General features: G+C 47.2%; 1 protein-coding gene across 11 annotated transcripts in view; it reads left to right on the top strand.

Moving 5' to 3' along the window:
* LOC120960114 (uncharacterized) overlaps positions 1-17915 on the top strand; it is a 69515-nt gene that overhangs the window by 37539 nt on the left and 14061 nt on the right. For all 11 annotated transcript variants that reach the window (XM_049608247.1, XM_049608246.1, XM_049608241.1 and 8 more), the window contains 6 exons: positions 462-1781; positions 10697-10811; positions 13202-13368; positions 13463-13582; positions 17369-17560; positions 17635-17770. In XM_049608247.1, the coding sequence (XP_049464204.1) occupies positions 462-1781; positions 10697-10811; positions 13202-13368; positions 13463-13582; positions 17369-17560; positions 17635-17770 (2050 nt within the window). The remainder of the gene's footprint in view (positions 1-461; positions 1782-10696; positions 10812-13201; positions 13369-13462; positions 13583-17368; positions 17561-17634; positions 17771-17915) is intronic.

Here is a 17915-nt window from a genome sequence, read left to right as displayed (position 1 = left end):
AAAAGGCACACAGGAAGAGGATAAGTTTAGATCAAAAGACGCACACGTTGCTTAAGAGGTTCGATCCGAAGTAGGTGCGTAACTGTAACGAAAACAGAAGTAGATTGCATGCTAGACATTTCATGACACACTTCATCTGACGAGGGAGAAGCGTGTCCAATAAGACGTTGTCTAGGTTCATTCATTTTGTATAGGTTGAAGTATTATCATTATGAAATTCAGCACGTGAAGAGCTGTTAAGCATCGGAATTAAACGCCACTCAATAGGTTTCGCTTGTACGCTATTAGCACACACGCGCCACAGTTGTCGCTCTCCCAGTCACACTCATTCACTCAGCAGCAAACATTAGCAGCGGGCGTAGGTTTTAAGCCCAAATCTTGTCGCCAAAATCGTTTGATCGAGCATTTTTCTCTTGCATATGCATGGCTGGCCAAAAACGCAACAAAAAAACCCTTTGAAGGAAATCGAGACAAAATCGAAGCATCGATCAGCGTCCAGCGCGCCCTGCCGAAGCACCAGGGCCGGTATCAGTGCAACGCGCTGTACAAAAACTACCACCAGCTGTACGTGTACCGGAACGGTACGCTGCTCGGTCATGGGGCTGTTGCTGCTGCCGCCGCCGTACCGGGTCCTTCAAGGGGCCGCGACGAGATGCAGGTACTGTTGAGCACGGTGAAATCGACGCTCGTGGCGCCCCTGCAGCAGCCCATCGAGCATCATCACTTCACGACGGCGGTAGCGCTCGCTCCGGGACCGCCCATCGTGGACGAGGAACTGCCGCGGGAACACGAACGCGATCGGGAGTCCCCGAAAGGCGGGCACAGTCCACACCATCACAGGCAGCAGGCGGGGCAGGGCCATCGACACCATACAGCCACCGGGGAGAAGCAGCCCGACCACTCCAGCCCGGCGATGGGCAAAGATGACTCGAAACGGTTCGTCAGCCAAAAGACGACCACGATCGACCAGAACGGGCTGCTGGAACAGACGCAGGTGGAAGATTTGGATCGGGATTTCGCTCCGGTGCTGCACAACACCGACCACCGGGGTGCTTCACCGATGATGGGCAAAGGTTCAAAGAAGCAGCACTCCAGCGCCGGAAGAGTACACGTACCGGTGGAAACGCGAGAAGAGGATGAAGATGAGCAAGAGAAGATGATTGGTGGCGCGGATGTGGCGGAGGCGCGCGAAGGCCTAGATCTCGATACCACCGGTACCGATGCGGATCACGCCGAGGACCTCATTGAACCCGATACGGAAATCGTTATCGAAAGCAAGGCTATCTCGCTCGAGGACGAGAACATCGACCGGTTGATCCAGAACAAGAGCGACATCAACGGGATCATCCTGGTGGACAGCCTGGAGGAGCTGGCGACGCTCCGCAAGCAGCCTTCGTCCGCCCTGTTGCCCATACTGCCCACCCGGGAGGCCATGCTGAGCAACGGCTCGAGTGGGTTTTCCCTGGCCGTCAGTACCGTTGGGCCGATGTTGACCGGAGCCGTTTCGAAAGACGGTGGCAGTGTGATGCTCCTCACCAGCGTCGCTCCACCACTGGAGCAGGATAATACAGTGCACCACAACCATCACCATCACCATCACGAACATCACGGTAGCTCGTCGTCCTCGTCGTCGACCGCAGCAAAGATGGCAACCACTTTAACGGCCACTACTTCTACTACTACAACCACTGCTAGTACTACTACCATCACAACTACTACCACTACGAGCACCACCACCACAACGGCGGCTCCGCCCACGACGACCACCATCGCGGCTGCCGGTGAGGATACAAGAATTTCTCTCCCCCAAAAAGTTATCGTTTTTTCCCCCGCTAAATTTTTGGGCGACAACCATTTTGAAAACCCATTGGACCAGTTAAAAAAAATAACAAAAAATCGAACAAAAATGGTTTCCGTTTAGTACGAACGTGTAGCCTGTGTTTTTTTATATATCTATATACGCTGCATCGTGTTACGTTCGCATTGTGTTTGCGTACTGCTAGTGCTAGAAAAGTTCTTTTTTCTGCTACAGTTTTGCCCCGCCATATAAAAAAAACCAACCTTTTTTCTCTTTCCACCAAGGGGAAAACGGAAAGGTCGAAAAGGGGTGCCAAATTAAACCCAAAAAAGCAATATATTTCGTTCACCCGACAACAATCGCTTAGTGCTAAAATTTGTTCGTTACTGTTATTGTCGATCGATGCGCCTAGAGAGAGAGAGAGAGAGAGAGCGATAGAGAACGAACAGGAGCAGATGTTTAGTTTTAGTACATGCTTTTTTGTTTACCAAATTTTAACTGTTTCCGTTTCGAGTGTGTTTGTTGCTACATTTTTCCTGTTATAGCCAGTTTGTTCTTTTCTCCTTGTTACATCCAACCTGGTAGAAGCCTCCCACCCTACAAATCCTTCATATAAAAAGCCATGGTTTTGGTTTTTTTATCATCTTGTATATCATCTAATTCCATTTTTATCTCGTTTTTACTTGTTCGTGTTTTTTCATGTTAATTTAAATTCACTATTTTTTTACTCTAATTACGGCGTGCTGCTATACATATGAGTCCTTTGATTTAAATAGACTAGTGCATATCTCGTTTGTATTTAATCTCGGAGCTGTTGGCCTGTGTGTTTGTGTGTTGGGCATGAGAAGAGGAACTGTTACACACATTTTGTTCACCCAAATCCATCCTTTTTCTGTATTGCTTGTCGTTTTTGGATGCTGTTGGTTGGTTTTTAATGCATCAAATAGCATTCGTCATCCTTAAAAAAAACAGAAATTCACCCAAATGCAACCTTTCCCCGACCGGTGATGGGGTGTTCTTTTCACGGAACAGCCACCATTAAAAACTTCGCATTCAACTTCGCGCAAGCGACGAACCGCGTGCGGGGCCAACAACCGCCGAGGACCGCCGAGCTGTAAAGCGAGCTTAATTTGCATTCAGCAGCCGCAAGCTAGCAAAATCCTAATTTGTATTATTGCTCTCTACGGACGGACGTCTTTTTTTGTGTATGAAACAGTTCGGTCTCGGTTCTCGGCGCGCAGAAATCATTTCATTTCGGGAAGGAGAAGAAATGGAAACAACTTTCCTTTTTTCCTTTTTTTTTCTTCTTCAAAATTGAATGAATATAAATCCCTTTCAGAAACCAATTCAGCGTTTTCGTTCGCTTTTTTCGTTCCCATTTACTATTTACATTTAATTTCATCAGCAGATAAAAGCGCAGCAGCTCTCCTCCCATGTTTTTTTTACCTTTTAATTAGTCATGTTTTGTATGTATGTTATCTTTCCGTGTTCTGTTTGTCTTCTGTTCGGCTTTGTTAATGTTGATACTGCTTTCGCTACATTGATGTTCATCTAATCAAGCTAATTTACCGGGCAGATTTAAGAACTTTTTCTATCGCTTTTCCCAGCTTCAGTATGGTTCCGAAGATGTGGAGCCCACTTTTTGGTTTTAACTTTTCGCGCGTTGAGAATATTCTTGTACCTAGCAGACAAATAGCTAAGCTCGCCGTTGTATGTAAAGGCTCAAACTTAGGTCTAGTTTTAGCTTTTTTTTAAATTATTTTAACGAAACAATAAACTATGTTTTCCCTACCCCCGCCCCAGGTCAGGTTTGTTTGATTTTGTTTTGAGAAAGCGTTTTATTTTCACTTGTTTTTGTTTCCCTATACCTTCTATACCTCCGTTGCCGTTTCTTTCTTCCTAATATTTCTTTTCTTCTTGCGCGTAAAACAAGCTGTGTCGGAAATATTCGGCATTGCCGGCTTGCAGTTTCATTTTTCCCGTCTGTTATTTATGCTAGTGTATGGTTTTTTTTCTCTCCTTCTTTAAATATTAATATTTTATAAAGCAATTTTCGCGATAAACCTGTGTGGATGTGTGTGCGTGTGTGCCACCGACTTGGGCGGCCTGCAAGCCGTACTGTTTCCTGGTGCAACACACACACACACACACACTCACTCACACAGACATTCATCAGGTTCCGGAAAATGACAATTTTCCGGCCCGTGAATCAATTTGTGTGTTCATTAGCATAGTGTCGTGGAAACGCACGCACACGGAGGTTGTACCGCGATGACACGCAGCGTGGGAAGGGGGGAGGGGGCGAGTTCCTTGGGGCAACCGTTTGTGCACAACACACCTGATTCGGTACGCGAGAGCCGCCGGGTTCGTTGTGTGCTGTTCGTTTATTTGCTTGCACTGCTGCCCGGGACTCTTCATACGGACGTAAAGGCACGGCTGTCCTGTCTGTATCTCTTTCACTAGCAAGAGAGTACATAGTCGGGAAGAAGAGAGGTTATGCAAAAACCCCTGGTGTCTGTTAAGCGCCCCGTGCACACACAAACACACACACCGCGGAACGAAGAGGCGACAAAATGCGAAGGATAACGCTCATGGGAAAATCAGTCAGTTCACAAAACACACTGGCACACACACACTCACGCGGCCAGGTACTCCAAACTCTTCAGTGTCCTCCGCACACCTGGTACGTACGTGGTGGTGGTGGTACCTGTTGAATCGAAAAGCAGCGCAAAATCAATGCCTGGCTGTCAGGCAATCCTGGAGGCACGGACGCGAGTCCCCCTTGTGGCTCTTACGTTACGTGCGCGTCCTGTGTGCAAAACATTAGCATAATTAGGTCAGCACACGCTCCACGCGAACACACACACACCCAGTGCACGCCAAAGCCCCCGGAACGCTATCCTCACGGCACAACATACACGGGGCAGGCAGCGCTTGACAGAACAGGAACGCCATCGAAAGCAGGCACTCGGTCGTTGTGTGACACACGCTCGACTCTGCACGACGGGGTGAGAAGAAAACACACCCCCTTGGGGTTCATAATTATTAGTGCCGGGGTGTGTGCTGCACCATAACTTTCTTTCTATATACGTGGTGCAACACGCGTCTTCCGGTCTACGGGCACAAATCGGGACACAAAGTGTGGTTTTGTGCTGCTGCTGCTGCTGTCCTTTCGAGTGGCCGCAGAGGAAGGGCGATATCGGCACGCACTTTAAAGGCGCGCTCAAAAGCATATTATAACTCATTTAAGAACAGGGGTTCGGCCGCCCTTTGCGTGCACTGTTCGGGTCCTCCAGTGTCGCGTGCACTCTGTTGCACATAAAGTGCGCACAATAATTTCCTTTCCGGCGATTTAATTACGCCGTGAGGCACTGGCTGTCGTGCCAAACGCCGCACAGGTGTGCCAAAGTGATCGATGAAGTGGAAAATCGCTTATGACTGGGTTAGTAATAAGGGGAATGGCTGTTGGAATGTAGAGTGCACTTGAAGGTAAACGCGCTGTTTGTGGTTTGCTACAGTTTGCAAGCAAATCGAGTGGGGCACCATACAGCAGGTAAAAAAGTAACCCTCAAACAGTCCTAACAAAATGGTCAGAAGTAAAGAATTGGCGAAGGTTAGCTTTACGTTTTAGGATGACTACAACCGCGCGTTTCTTGTGGTGTAGGTGTTACAAAAAAAGGCAACTCAATATGTGTGATGAACATCGGGCGGAACATAAACAGGCGGTTATCCTCCGATCCGCCACCATCCACACGCCGCCCGCACATCATCGCCTGGTAAATAGTTCGCGTTTTGCAAGGGAAACAATTTTTCTATACCAAACCGAACACATCTGGCGTAGGCTGACCGAAACACCGGCAGGGCCGAGAACCGTCAGACGAAGTCAGGCGTGCGAGCGAACGTTCTTCCAGAGCAGAGGCCGGCTTTTTTGGGGTAGGTCGTCTTTGATGTGTTTTTTTGGTGGCAAAGAAGAAAGAAACTGTGCGCGATCGTGTTACCTTCGCTGCGATCGCGGTTGGGACTTTCTTTCTATTTGCTGCACGGGTAATAATTTGGTACACGGAGATGCTCCCCCGTGAAGGTGGTCGTTAGTTTTGTAACCAGAGCTGTGGGTAAAACTGTCTGACGTATGGTTGTTGGAATTTTTTGGCTGCCTTCAACTGAAGCAGAGACATTAAAGCAATTCATGTTTGAGTTGAATTCTCTTTAAATAACACTTTTCAATGCAAAAATGTGAAAAAAAGTTTCTAGAAGCGTAATAAAGAAGTTTTGTCGCGCAGTTTGCATGCCTCTAGGCGCTTTGTTTGTGATGCGAATTGCCTACATCAAGGCGAAACTTTCATACATTGGCCAATTAAATTGCTTTTGTCATTTTTTTTGTAGCATGATGCTCTCTAATAGCCCTTCGCTTCCCTTTGCTCATGCACATTCCGATACGGCCAAACAACAACGCCCCACAACCGTAATTGTGTACTCGTTGGGCAGAAAAGCGCGCGCGCAGCAAGTTCTCTACCCAGCACCGTTGTACACCACCGATATCCGCTCTTGTTTAATTGTTTGATTTGTAAAGCTACACTCACCGATCGGGTGGGTTTGGACGGTGACCATGCCAGAACCGATATGGCCTCGAGATACCGTGTAAACTTGTCACCATCCCCTGTGTGTAGACTAGTGGTGGGAGCTCGGAATCGGACTTACCTGATTTCGATTCCGTGTTTGGATTCAATTCTCGAGGCGATTCCGTAGCTGGAATGGATTCTGATTCCAGTTTCGATTCCAGAGTCAACTCCAAATCTGGAATCGGCTCCGGAATCAGAATCGGAATCGACCTGGGAATTGCAATTTGCTCCGGACACGGAATCAGAATTTACTCTCGAATTGGAATTAGCTTCGGAATGAGAATCAGTTATTGAATTGAAATAAGAAGTTTCAGAAGCGAAATTGATCTGGGAATCTCCATGAGAATGGTTCGTTTACAAGTAAATTTGGATTCTTTGCGGTTATCAATACGTAGGACCCAAACGCCTATTCTAATGGAGATGCCGAAACTGACTCCGATTTCTAAGCCGTATCTGTTTTCGGAGCCAATTCGGATTCCGGACCCGATACCGATTCTGAAATTGGTTCTGATTCCGGAGCCGATTCCGATTCTGGAGCTGATTCCGCTTTCGAAGCCGATTCCGATTCCGGAACCAATTCTGAAGCCAATTCCGTAACCAATTCCGGAGCCAATTCCGGAGCCAATTCCGGAGCCAATTCCGGAGCCAATTCCGGAACCAATTCCGGAACCAATTCCGGAGCCGAATCCAGAGCCGAATCCGGATCCAATTCCGAAGCCGAATCTATATCCGATTCTGATTCCGAAACCAATTCCGGAGCCGAATCCGGAGCCAATTCCGGAGCCAATTCCGAATCCATATCCGATTCCGATTCTGGAACCAATTCCGGAGCCGATTCCTATTCTAGAACCAATTGCGGAACCAATTCCGGAATCAATTCAAGTAAATTCTGGAATCGACCTACTATCCGGAATCAATTCCAAAAAACTTCGGAACTAGCAGGAATCGATTCCGACGAAAACCTGCGTTTTCCCATCACTAGTGTAGACCCCAGACCCTGTTCGATTGAACACTATAAACGATGCATCGGCATCACGAAAGCGAAAAGAGCGACCTGGTCGTCCTCATCGTCCTCCGCCCCCCGGATAGAATGCAAATATTTACCATTTACTATCACATCTCGGTCCCAGGCCATCCTGCTGCTGTGTGGGAAGGTAATAAATGAAACAGGGTTCGTTTTTATTGGCCACACTGCACCGAATACCCCCGGAGTATATGAGTATGTGTGTGTGTGTGTGTGTTATTGTTGCAAACCTCAGGAGGTAAAGCTATTCCGTTCGCTTTTCCTCCACAAACTGCTCATTTTGTGGTGTGGTGCTGCTGTTTTTGCTTTTCAAAACTCTGCCGTTACCCTCCCCGGAAGGTATACACACACACATACACACATGATGCAGCCCAAAACAGACCAATATTAAATGCTCCACTTGTTTTTTGGTGTTTCACCTCCAGGAGGAAGAGAACTTCAAGCAGTTTTGGGCTACGATTGGGGTACGAAACCTTCAGTAAATGAGGAAATTTTCGTTATGAGATTATAAAAGTTACTCTACTGGGGGGAACTATAAAAATCTCACCTTTTTTTCTCCTCCCGGTTGGAAAAGGTTGTGCTCCGCCATGTGCTTGTTGGAAAATATGCATGCGTGTGTGTGTGTTGCCTTGCAAATAGCCGGAACGCGCACCTCCTGCATGTTGCTTGCTTCCTTCCCGCCAGCAGCAGAACTAATCTACAATCTCTCCGAAACTGCCAGCGATCGTCCGTTTCTAGTGGCCGATGCCAAAAACCATGCCAAAATTCAGCATCTACCCACCTACCGACACACACACACACGCGCACACACTCGTTGCTTCAAATCATCCCGTTGCTCCTGCTCCTGCACACGCACACGGGGGACGGGGACTAGTGAGTGTAAACAACGGCAAATTAAATATTTATTAATTTTATAAATATCAGACAGGCATGAACCGACCTCCCATCACTCCCCCCCCCCCTCCTCCAACACACCAGTGCTCTTTCTCTCTCTCTGTCACTCTCTCGCCCGTTTAATATATTGTGCGCGCAACGCCTACTGCTGTGTATACGCGTACCATCGGGCTCAGATTTTCCGCCGCCCTGACTTGTTGTTGGTGCCGCTCTGACCGTCTAATGGCGTGGGGAGAATCGGAGATTGGAGAGGAACGGTTGGTGGTTGGGGTGGATCTTTCGTCGCGCGGCGCATGAAATTAAAAGCCAGATGACTGCGGTTTTCATTAAATAATCATGGCATTTCTGGTTTTCCACCAACACTTTTCCTCCCAGCAAGCTTCATTTCCTTCTCTCTCTCCCTCTCTCTCTCTCTCTCTCTCTCTCTCTCTCTCTCTCTCTCTCTCTCTCTCTTTCCTGCGCACACACACTGACTGGTGCGTTCGTCGTTACCTCCAAGGGGGATGGGGATGGCCAGAAGGAGATAGCTTTGTGGTCGCCGTGTCTGTGTGTGTTTGTGTAGAACAACCATTCCATTCCCCGCTGCCCTATAGACACACCGAATACCTTACGTGTCACGTATCTTTTCTCGCTCTCATCCACTATTTGCATCACGTCCGCCTCCCCTTACTCTCCTCCTTCCTGCTCGTGCCGTGCACTAAACTCTAACCTGTTTTTGGAGAGTAGCTGTTTTTATTATTGTCCACCCCGTTTTTCCACGAGCCCCTCTCCTCCGTCCCCGTGTCTCGTAGTGTGTGTTGGGGCGGCCGGCGGCAGCAGCAGCAGCAGCATCGGCAGCAGTGTCATCGTCTAGTGAGAAAGGAGGACAGGTTAACTCATCCAAGAACACGCGCGCAGAGGGTGGTGGTAGATCAGTCAAATAACGACGAAGATGGAATGGAACAGGTGCGCGCTAGGAGTTTGCTTTACCCAGCAGCTCCAAATTTACTCCCCCCCCCCCCCCCCCCTTCAATAACTTGCCAAGACAGTGAAAAAGCGAAAGGAAAACCTTTTACCACTCAGAGCGCGCGAACGAGCGCCCACTTCTTCATCACCTAGGGGGGGGTGGAACTGGGGAGCAATGGGGATGCTTTTTGGCATGGGGACGACACACCGGCCGGGCGCTTGTATAATTTGAGGGGATTGGGGAGGGGAGGAGAGGGTCTATTCCGTGGAAAGCGTACCAAATTGTGACGACTCAATTTCGGTCTCGCGAGAATTTCGCCCTCCGAACAGATATTATTATCTTCCGTTGGACTGGGCGGCGGGACTCGGTGGGACGGATGAACCTGGAGAGGAATAAAGGGGGGTCATGAGGAGAAGTGGTTTGTGGAGCAGATGGGCGGGGGATTTTAGGGAAGTTTAGAATGTTATTCAATGCGTATTCACGTTGCCACAGTATAAGAGTTGGAACAGAAAGATGGAACGTTTCTTGTGTTTACTCGTAGCTTTTTCGATTGTTTTCGCTAGTCTCTTAAAGCAGAAAAGCCAGTTAGCGAGTGTGTTTTCACTCAATATATAAGAAAAGATGTTATTACTCGATGTTGCTATGTTGGTTTTATCTTACTTTTAGTTGATTTTTTGTACGAAACGCAGCTTGGCAATACAATTTTTTATATTTTTATATATTATTTGATTTTCTATGTTTTTTTATTCATCCATTTTGTTCCTTTTTTTAGTCTTTCTTTATCCACATATAGTTGCATTCTCGATGCATTTCTCTTTCACTTCCTTCTTGTTCGTTGTTCCTGTTGTTTTATATATTGTTAGGTATTTCCTTCCTGCTTCCTTTTCTTCTTCTTCTTCTTCTTCTTCTTCTTCTTCTTCTTCTTCTTCTTCTTCTTTTTTCTTCTTCTTCTTCTTCTTTTACTTTTCAAAATTCAAATTTTTTCATTCACTTTATCAACGTTCTTTTTCCCTCCCACCCAGTTAAACAACCCATTTCCGCCTGTTGTAGCACAAAACTGTTCTTTATACTCGCTCTCTCTCTCTCTGTCTTTCTCTTTTTCTCTATCTTTCTCTCTGTTATCACGCTTTCCTGTTTCCGGTTTCACTATTTCCTCTGCTCTGCTCGGTGTGTTCCCGGTGTGGCATTAGGCTTGTAGAGCCTGCTTCCTTTCTGGTCTTCCTGCCATCCGGGACCCGAGCACAAACTCCATCCCCCCACCTCCCCCTCGTTTCTAACGTTTAATGCTTTTATTATATAGCTCGTAACTGCCCCTAGCGCAATGCACTGCGTTTTGATGTGTGCAACCGATTAATAACTTTCCGTGTTTTATCCTACCGCCCCACTTTTCCCCCCACCCCCCTTTCTCTTTACAGATGTACTGCTGCCTAACTACGACCAAGCCAGCACTAGTTTAAAAATATTCGATATAGCAAAAGCATTGACGCTCGGTTGTAACATTACACAGGAAGGAAATTTTGAGTTAAGTTGGTAAGTGTTCTATGCATTAAACCTTTTAATTAATACAGTGAGATGTATTGATGATGCTTTTCACGCTTTTTTTTTTAATATTGAATTGTTTATCCACATTCCAATTAGAAATCAATTAGAATTATGAAACAAGGGCCTCAATGAATTTGCTCAATGAAGGGCCTCAATGAACAAAAAGCAAATGAATTTGCTTTAGAAAACATTTAAAACCATTCCAATACAGTAAAACCAATCCAATCGATCGTCGCAGCAGAGATAGCCGAAACGCTTCCATTCGCCTTCGCTCTATGTGGGTCAATTAATTTACGCTTGTTGACGAGTCGCCGTGGGACAAAAATAATGCTCTTCGCTTTGGCGTACGATATATATATTTTCCCTCCATCCTTTCGTTCGAAAGTACTTACCTTTACCACTCTGCCGCCAAACCCTTTTTTCTATTGTGGTGCTTTTTTCCATAATTTGTCTTCGCGCACCCCGTCACTCGAGGTCACTTGATATCCGCGCGCTGTGGTAGAAAGAAGGAGAAGAAACAAACAAAAAAAGAAACAAACCCCAGCTACCATTAATATTTATCAATCCATCTCTGCGTTTTTCTTTCACATCACAACGTTTAAGATCGCAAGAGGCGCGCACAGCACCGTGGAGAGTGTTGCTGCCACCCTTTTCTTCTCAACGTTTTTCCTCTCCGTCGGTTGGCTGCTGCTCCATTCTCGTACCACCAACACCCCCCCCCCCCCCCCCCTTGTGCCTTGTGTCATTCATTTCGGTTTTGTCAAATTATCGATTTTTCATTCCGAAAGGATTCGCTCCCCCACGACGCGGTTCATGCTCATGCTATAATGCCCGCCACGAAGCAAAAGGGATGATTCTCTTTTCTTGACACAAATCTCTTTCTTTCCAAAGCGACTGACGTCGTCGGGGTGACCTTGCTACTGTCTCTTTTTGTGTGTGCCGGCCCGTGGCGTGGCTTTGTGCCATGACATTCCTCCAGTTGTTTGGGAGCGTTTTTTTATTCCTTTACTTTAAATATTTACTATTTTCTTCAAAGATAACAAACATGTGCGTTAGCGTGTTGATCAGAATGAAAAATGCATTGGCAAAATCGGCGTGTGTGTGTGTGTGTGTGTGTTTTTGGAAAATGTCAAATTTAAATTCACACCATCCACTGGGCGCCTCCATCGCGGTTTTGCAAACTCTTTGGGGCGATCTTGCAACATTGTTTTTTTTGGTTATTTTGCTGTTTTTTGTTGCTCAAAACTCCCAAGCAACACAAACCTCCCATTCAAAGACACACCGACACAAACACAATACCGTGCAAAATAAACATCTCATTAACACTCCTCCGCTGCCTGGCTGTTGTGGAGTGAAACACAAAAACTGCTGACGTCAGTGTCAGTTAGTGTGTGTGTGTGTGTGTGTTATTTAGCATGTGGCTGTGGTTGGGGGGAACGAGCAGAAACCTGCACCCACCCATCCATCCACCCTTAAGGGATGAATGATTTTTGCTCGCACGAATGGCTTCTGACATTACGCTGCGTTCGCGCACACACACACACACTCCCACTCCCTTTCTTGCTTTCTCTGAAGCCATCCTTCAAGAGCCCGCAAAGACAAGCGAAAGGTGTCTTCGGCAGTGCGCCCACGACACGAGACATCCCCCAAAACGTCCCGGTTGTTGTAAGAACAACTTTTGACCTAAATACTGCCACCATCACCGGGCGCACCATCATCCCCCCCCCCCCTCCCCTCGCTGAGGAGTGTCAGGTGACGATGGAAACAGTTACACGCGACACGATGACGCATTATAACCCGAGTGGACGTTGTTTCACATGCTTTTAAGGCACGCGTTTCGTCAAGTTTCGTGCTCTGCACGGTGTGTAATTGTTCATGATGGCTTTTTCTTTTCTTTTTTTTTGCGAAACTACACGAGAGAGATACGATTAATTTATTCGTGGTGGCGGTAGGTGGATTGTTAGAATGACGAAAATTGACAAAACTTTGGGCGCTGCTTTTGGGGTTGGGGAGATGGGAGCAAGTTTCGATGCTAATTTGGAAGCCTCTGCCGAAGGCCGAAGAGCGTTAGCAGCTTAAGTACTTCTACTTACCCCCCCTGTGGTTTAGTGCCACAGGGCGGAGCCACTCGATGACGCACTCCGGTGTGTTCGCCTTGTAGTGAAGGGAAAAAAAAGGCAAAGCACAGAAACGATAAACAAAACCGGGCTTGTTGACGTAAACCAGAGCTCAAAATGGGAATTTGATTTTTTATTATAAATCATATCAACGTTTTTTTTTCATGCTTTTCATCATTCGTTTTAGCTTCACTACGTTTATGTTTGTGCGAAATTTTAATACATGTTTTTAACCTCTCTCTCTCTCTCTCTTCTTCACAGGGCAAAAGACGGTAAGAACGTAAGTGAGGTCGAATCGCTAAAAGACCGCTTTAAGATACTGGCGGCCGAGCGAAAGTTCGTCATCAGTCGGGCACTGGAAACGGATGCCGGACAGTACACGTGTAGCGTACCACAATTGGGTGTATCGAAAAGTTTTAACGTAGTTGGTAAGCATAATGTGTCGCAATCGGAATGCAATCGAGAAAATCGGAAATAAATAATCCTATTCTAATTCGCTTTTTTCCCACTTCTTCATTTCAGCTAATGTTGTTGTTAAATTTGAAAGCACAGAAATAGGCAAAACTAACATAGTGGAGGGCGAACGGTTGACGCTGCACTGTATAGCTTACGGAACGGATCCTAAAATCACCTGGACAGTTGGTGAGTACGGAGGGATGCGGCGAACAGTAACAACAGTAGCGCTTTTGTTTAACAGTAAAGGATAGCAACAAAACCAAAACCGAAGAAGCGCCGACAAGCACAATGCCCATTAGGCGAGCACTTTACTTTTGCCATTCAAACCGGACGGTGGTACGCGTTGCTCCACAAGTTTTCTATACACTCTACGTTCCAGTTCAGTAATAGTCAGCGCCAATATCATGCCAGTCGGAAAAGAAGGCAGAGTAGGGGCTTTACAATAGCGTCCTACGAAGAGAAAGGATGGCCGCACATTATTGGAATGAAAATATTCTTGCCTGCTCTAAAACACACACACAACTGTGGACACGAGGGTGGGTTGCTCCCATTTGAAGAAAAAAAAAAGCAAACAGCAACCCGTCAGGAACCATCGGCGGCCCACTCTTCTTTTAGTTTCACCTTGAAAGCATGATATTGTCGCTATTTTTATGCTGGAGAGGGAGAAGCAAAAAAGCCCCCTCTCTTCGCCTCCCGGGGTTTTCTCGACGTCCAACGCGCTCCTTGGCGCTACATTAAACGGCTACGTATACCGTTCGGACCTTTCGTTGTGATCACTGCTTGCTGGCTAGTCTGTGGTGCACGAGGTGGGAAGAAATCATCCTCATCGTGCTTTGGCAACAATATCGGCCACAGCCAGGTGCTCCACACGACGGGGGTTTTGGGCAGAAAGCCGCGTGGGGGCTGACCGCGGTAAGCCGCTGTACGAAAATATCCCACTGGGGGTCTATTAATAGCAGGGAACAATATAGATATCCTACCCCGTTCTTAAGCATTATCAGCTTAATTTAAAATTTATTTTTAATACCGACTCGGTGTGGCCCGTCCTCTCGCAGACGATGTCACCTCCCCCGTATGTGTGTGTGTGTGTGTGTGATTTTCCATTTTTTCCTTCCAACCGTTGTGCTGCATCCTTTGGTGGTGTTCCACATTTGCATTCTGATCGGACGTTTTGGCTGGCAACGACACGCTGCTAACGGGTCGTCCGGTACGTACGCTTTGGCCTTGATATGTTTTTGATATGCTCTGTCTGGAAGCAGCATGTAGGGGTGGGGCTGTCGTCTTGCACAAATAAAATAATCTTTTAAGTGTATTGTTTGTTTTGTGGCCGAATTCAACTCCATTAAAATCACATTCCATCTACGCCAGCAAAACCAAAACACCGGAAACGATTTATTTTTGAAGAAATTAAAAACAGCCCATAAATTGATATAAATTAAAGATGAGGCGAAACACGACGACACATCGGACCATCGAAAATAATGTTCACGCGGGACCAATCGAAGGGTTCGATAGGGGGACAGGAGGTTGATCGAATCGACATCCATCGATTAACATTAATCAATTGAATAAACAAACAAAACTGGTTACGACTGCCAGCGATGGTGGTAGTTCATCCCGTCGCAGCAGACTGTGGGAATGTGTGTACGCTCGGTCTCGCTGCTGACAGGGGATGCGACGACTCGACTTCAGATGATTGACGGGAACATACATACGGCGTGGTTACAGTTGCCAACTAAACAAAACAAAAACGCTGCGAGTCGTAAAATCCCGATCGAATTTATGTTGCCTGTAGACATGACGGACACTTGCCTTCCCTTCGCGTGAAACTGACCTTTAAACGCCGTCGTACGTTCCCGTTTCGCGAACCGTTAAACAAAACCAACGTTAATCAACCTCCAAAAAATTCCCAAAAAATGCAGCTTTGTTTATTGGGCGAAAAGGTTAAATTTAACTACATCTGCACACTATGTGTGTGCCCTCCCTTCCTTGGTGTATGTGCTTGTAACGGGGGCAGTCTTTGGCGTGTAAACAATGGATCGCATACACGGGCATCGAGTAAATATTTATTACAAGCACACTGTCCAGAGGATGTAAGGAGCTGCTGCTGAGCATGTTCGGACGTGTGGCGTGATGTAAAAACCGTTTTACACACTATTCCTAGACCCCCCCACTTGTTGGATGTTTGGTGTGCAGTGGGAATTGTTTCACCTATTCCCCGTACAGCGAAATTGGTGTAATCCATAGCGCAAAGATCCCGGCTGCTCCATCGCTGCTTCTTTCCGCGCAGTATTTATTGCCGCACGAAGGAAGCGCAAGAAAACAGGTGTCGCGGAAGGAAGCAGTTTTCCGTTTTGCGTGATTTAAGACCGACAGCTCCACTAACAGCCAAAGCACCTTATGGTGTCACGCAATCTTTTAAGCATAAATTAAATTGCTTCACCCCGGGCGCCGTCACCACCCCGCCGGGGTGCTTGCAATATACACGGCCGACGGTGGTGGGGCAGCACCGAGTGAAGCACGAGCTGCTTAGAATAATCACTGTCAGTGAAAGAGAGAGAGAGAGAGACTAAAGGGTCTTACCCAAGCGGCGTCTTTTTGTTGTTGTTGTGCTGCTTACATTACAGCTATCTTTACCGATTTCTCCAAGGCTTCTTTAAACGGTCCCGGCAAGCAACACGAAACGTCTTATCCGTTCTCTGGCAGGTGCAAGGTGGATGTTTTTTTGTTTCTCTTCTTTTTCTAAGAGATGTTTCTAAATGAACGTCTGTCAACGATATGGGCGAAACGAGAGAAATTACGGCTAAGCCCGCAAGGCCTACAGTGTGTTGCTCTGTGTGTGTGTCTGCATGTTCGGGCTAAAAGCACAAATTGATCGAACCCATGCTCCCGAACCCAAACGTCTCGGGACTCTTTCCAGCTGACAATTATCCCTGGCCGACACCAAAGCTGGCCCGTTTCCTGTAGCTGAACTACTTCAACACATACGCACACACGCACACGCTTATGTATACCTTTTTCCGGTCGAAGGCAGTTTTTTCACCCACGCGCGCTCCCCAGCGCACACAACCACTTACATGGGACGAGTGTGTGTGTGTGTGTATGTGTGGCAAGAGGCAAGACACTGGACAAACTTTTCCGTCCAGCAGGGGGGAGACTTTTCTTTCTCCCCTACACCATCCACCTGCGCGACCCGAGAAGCTGTCTCTAATGGACTTTTGTTTCTCTTTCCGGTTGGCGTTCCCTGTTTTTTCCTTTACTGTGGCCTTGGGCGTGCGAGCGACAAACTTGGAAGACGAACCTGAGAGGGGGTCGTGCTGCTGGCGTGCATCGAAAGACCCCCCATCGTTGTCGAGCACACGCCGAAGTGGTGTTGCACTCGTCGGTGACTCGCGAGTAAATCGCTCTTCGCCCTTCGGGGGCGCTTTTGCCTAGGACCACTTCTTCTTGTCGTCCGCCGCATACACACACACTCACACACACACACACGCTCGTGTTCAGTGCTGCGCGTGGTGATTCCAGCATTACGTGACTAGCAGCTAGACAAGTGTGCAATCGTTCCATTATCGCTCGGTCCACCGTTCAAACGGTGCGGGCGGTGCGGTGCGCTATGCTTGAAGGTGAAACATAATACGGGACGAAATTCCACAGGATCAGCACGGATCCGCGGGCGAGAAGGAACGCTCACTCTTGCTCACACTGTCGCTCCACCCATTGTGGCAGAATGTGAGTGAAGGATGCCGGGGCGGGGTTGGTTTGTCTGTTAGTGTTTTAATATTTGTTCAATTTAGAGCTTATTGTTATACACACACCGGCGTTTAGATGAGAAAGTACACGGGAAGGCGTACGGGGCTGGTTGTCCTGTTTAAAGGGAATTTTGTTGCCAATGGCTGGGCGGGTTTGGTAGCATTATATTGTACATATTTTATTCAATACACACGCACTGTGATTAATTATTTTCTCTCTTTTAAGGCAACAATACTTACAACGCGTCGACAGATCACATCGTGCTGGAGGAGGACGAGAGGGGCGTCGAGAACGCGAAGCTTATCATCGATAGCATAAAGCTAGACGACTACGCCGACTATACCTGCGAGGCACGAAACAATGCCACCGAGTTTACGGGCAAACCGGCACAGGTTCTGATCACCGTTAGAGTAAGAGGTAATACTATAGTGACGAAGCAAATCACCTGCTTGTGCAGCGAACTAATCCCTGTTTTTGAACTGTAATTTTAGGAAAATATGCGGCACTTTACGTTTTCCTGGGTATTATTGTGGAAGTTGTTTTACTGTGTGCGATTATTTTAATATGCGAAAAAAGACGTAACAAGACAGAGATCGAGGAAAGTGATACCGACCAGAGTCCCGACCAGTAAGTATTACCGGAACCGTTCCGGGTTTTGTTTTGCCGCACGGTTTTTTTGTGCGTATTTTGTGGTGTTCCCCCTGGTAGTCCTTTACCCCCTCGTTGTTAATTAAGCTGGCAAAATATCCCCCCCATTTCCTGTTTTGTTGTG

This window comes from Anopheles coluzzii, chromosome 3 (assembly GCF_943734685.1).
Source record: "Anopheles coluzzii chromosome 3, AcolN3, whole genome shotgun sequence".
Taxonomy (NCBI): domain Eukaryota; kingdom Metazoa; phylum Arthropoda; class Insecta; order Diptera; family Culicidae; genus Anopheles; species Anopheles coluzzii.
The sequence above is the reverse complement of the archived record's forward strand: the minus strand, read 5'-3'. Positions and strand labels throughout refer to the sequence as shown.